Here is a 2,255-nt window from a genome sequence, read left to right on the forward strand (position 1 = left end):
CAACTCCTAATATTGTGTGATTCTGTGAAATCTGCTACATGGCCAGGGGAAGATTTCTGCAACTAGAAGTGAAATTAATTGGATCACTTATCGTAACAGTTCCTATCAAAGCAACCAATGTATGTTATGGCTGGCAGTTTTCACAGAGAGGCTGAGGACTGATAAAGGTTACGAACTTTATGTTCTTGCCTGAGACTCTTTCATAGCTCTGTCTCTGTTGATAGAATTGTACATGACTAACATAATCTTGAGTTCCACCAGTTTCATAACCTCTGTCCACATGTGTCTTCTGCCTCTAATCCTTCTACTACCCTTCACAGAGGCATGCTTGTTTGAGGAGCCACAAGCGTGACATTGTTGTCAATCCTAAAAAGCTATAGTAGCTCTACTGACATGAGGGAAAACACAAAACTCCTCATTAAGATTTTTTATTTCCTTTAGTGTCCCTTGTAGTTTTTTATTTTTATCCCAGTTCTGCAGAGGTGCTGTTTACATGAATAAGAGTCGTATTTTTAAAGTTCAGACTGTGCAGGATTCTGTCCTGGATGTGCTGGTTACTGTGGAGCACACTTGAAATCTTACAGAGATGAGCCAGAGACTTCTGAGGTAATAGGAGCCAACAGGGAAACACCAGTGAAATACCTCAAAGGAGTAAAGGTGTGTTCCTCTAAGGTGATATGGCCAACAGCCCAGCTGAAGTGCCTCTACACCAATGGACAGAGCAGGGACAACAAACAGGAGGAGCTGGAAGCCACTGTGCTGCTAAAAAGCTATGACTTAGTTGCCAGGAGTTGGTATGGTTGGTGCAATGATCGAACTGATGGACTTCACAGTCCTGAGGGGTATGGGTCAGGTGAAATATAAAGTCTAGGCCCTGAATTTTAGGAAAGCAAACTTGCAGCTGTTCAAGGAGTTAGTCAATAGGGCCTCTTGTGAATCTGCCCTCAGGGACAAGGGAACAGAACAGAGCTGGCAGATCTTTAAGGACACTTTCCATAGAGTGCAAGAGCTATCAATCCCCAGGTGTAAGAAATCATCACAAGAGGCGTGGCCAGCAGATCAAGAGAGGTGATTCTGCCCCTCTACTGCACTCTGATGAGACCTCACCTGCAGTACTGTGTCCAGCTCTGTAGTCCTCAGCACAGGAAAGACATGGACCTGTTGGAGCGAGTCCAGAAGAGGGCCACAAAAATGTTCAGAGGGATGGAACATCTCCTGTGAGGACCATCTGGAAGCATTGGGGTTGCTCAGCCTAGAGAAGAGAAGACTCAAGGGAGACCTTATTGCAGCCTTTCAGTACTTAAAGAGGCCTATAAGAAAGATTGGGACGAACTTTTTAGTAGGGCTGTAGTAGCAGGACAAGGGGTAATGGTTTTAAATTAAAAGAGGGTAGATTCAGACTAGATATAAGGATGAAATTTTTTACAATGAGAGTCGTGAAATACTGGAACAGGTTGCCCAGAGAGGTGGTAGATGTCCCATCCCTGGAGATATTCAAGATCAGGTTGGACAGAGCTCCCTGATGTAGTTGAAGATGTCCCTACTAATTACGAGGGGTTGGACTTGCAGGGTAGTTGGAGTAAAAGACCATTAAAGGTCCCTTCCAACTCAGACTATTCTATAATTCTATGATAACAGCCTGTGTCTGTCAGACCTGCTGTATTATCCCCATTTCATAAATTGCCAAGCAGACGAAAAGTCAAGTGTTTGAAATAATTTATTAAGTGCCAGCAGAGAGCTGAAAATAAGCAGTGATGTGACATTCTGCTGACATGCAGAAGATCAAAAGCAACAATTTCACCTCTCTCTGAAAGAGGGTGGCAGCAGAGATGAGCAGTTATAAATTATCTGTTAAATCAGTCATCAGCTGATGGGAAACTGTCACTTGTCTGTGTCTTTGGAATTCTCACCCTCAGATTCCTCCTTTCCCTTCACTAATTACAGTTGGTTTTGCCGGTTTCCCATCCCTTTCTCCATCACAGCTGATGGCATCGTTACTGCTTGACTCAGCCTGGCTGTTAACGTACTGGCGATGGAGATTTGGGACGTATGAAGGAACCAGCTTCCAGCTGCTTCCTAGATTGCCTCAAATGGCATTTATCAGGCTTGTGTCACTGTTAGCAGGATGACCCTGGCTCTGCTAACTGCTTCTCATTAGGCCATTTCTGTCATGAAATGTCAGCCAGGGAAAGTGAGTGGTTGGTGCAGTAAAGACATACTGTCATTCCCTGTGCATTAGTTCAATCTCCTGCTGA

The 2,255-nt window shown here is 44.2% G+C and overlaps 1 protein-coding gene across 1 annotated transcript in view; it reads left to right on the plus strand.

The window, feature by feature from the left end:
• Nucleotides 1–796: 796 nt before the first annotated feature.
• Nucleotides 797–2,255, plus strand: part of ADAMTS12 (ADAM metallopeptidase with thrombospondin type 1 motif, 12) — a gene marked incomplete at its 3' end in the record, with an annotated part of 37,097 nt that continues 35,638 nt past the window's right edge. Inside the window, exon 1 of the mRNA XM_010188905.1 lies at nt 797–842. Coding sequence (XP_010187207.1) covers nt 797–842 — 46 coding nt within the window. The remainder of the gene's footprint in view (nt 843–2,255) is intronic.

The sequence above is a fragment of the Mesitornis unicolor genome, unplaced genomic scaffold (genome assembly GCF_000695765.1).
Source record: "Mesitornis unicolor isolate BGI_N332 unplaced genomic scaffold, ASM69576v1 scaffold37597, whole genome shotgun sequence".
In the NCBI taxonomy this organism is placed as follows: Eukaryota; Metazoa; Chordata; class Aves; order Mesitornithiformes; family Mesitornithidae; genus Mesitornis; species Mesitornis unicolor.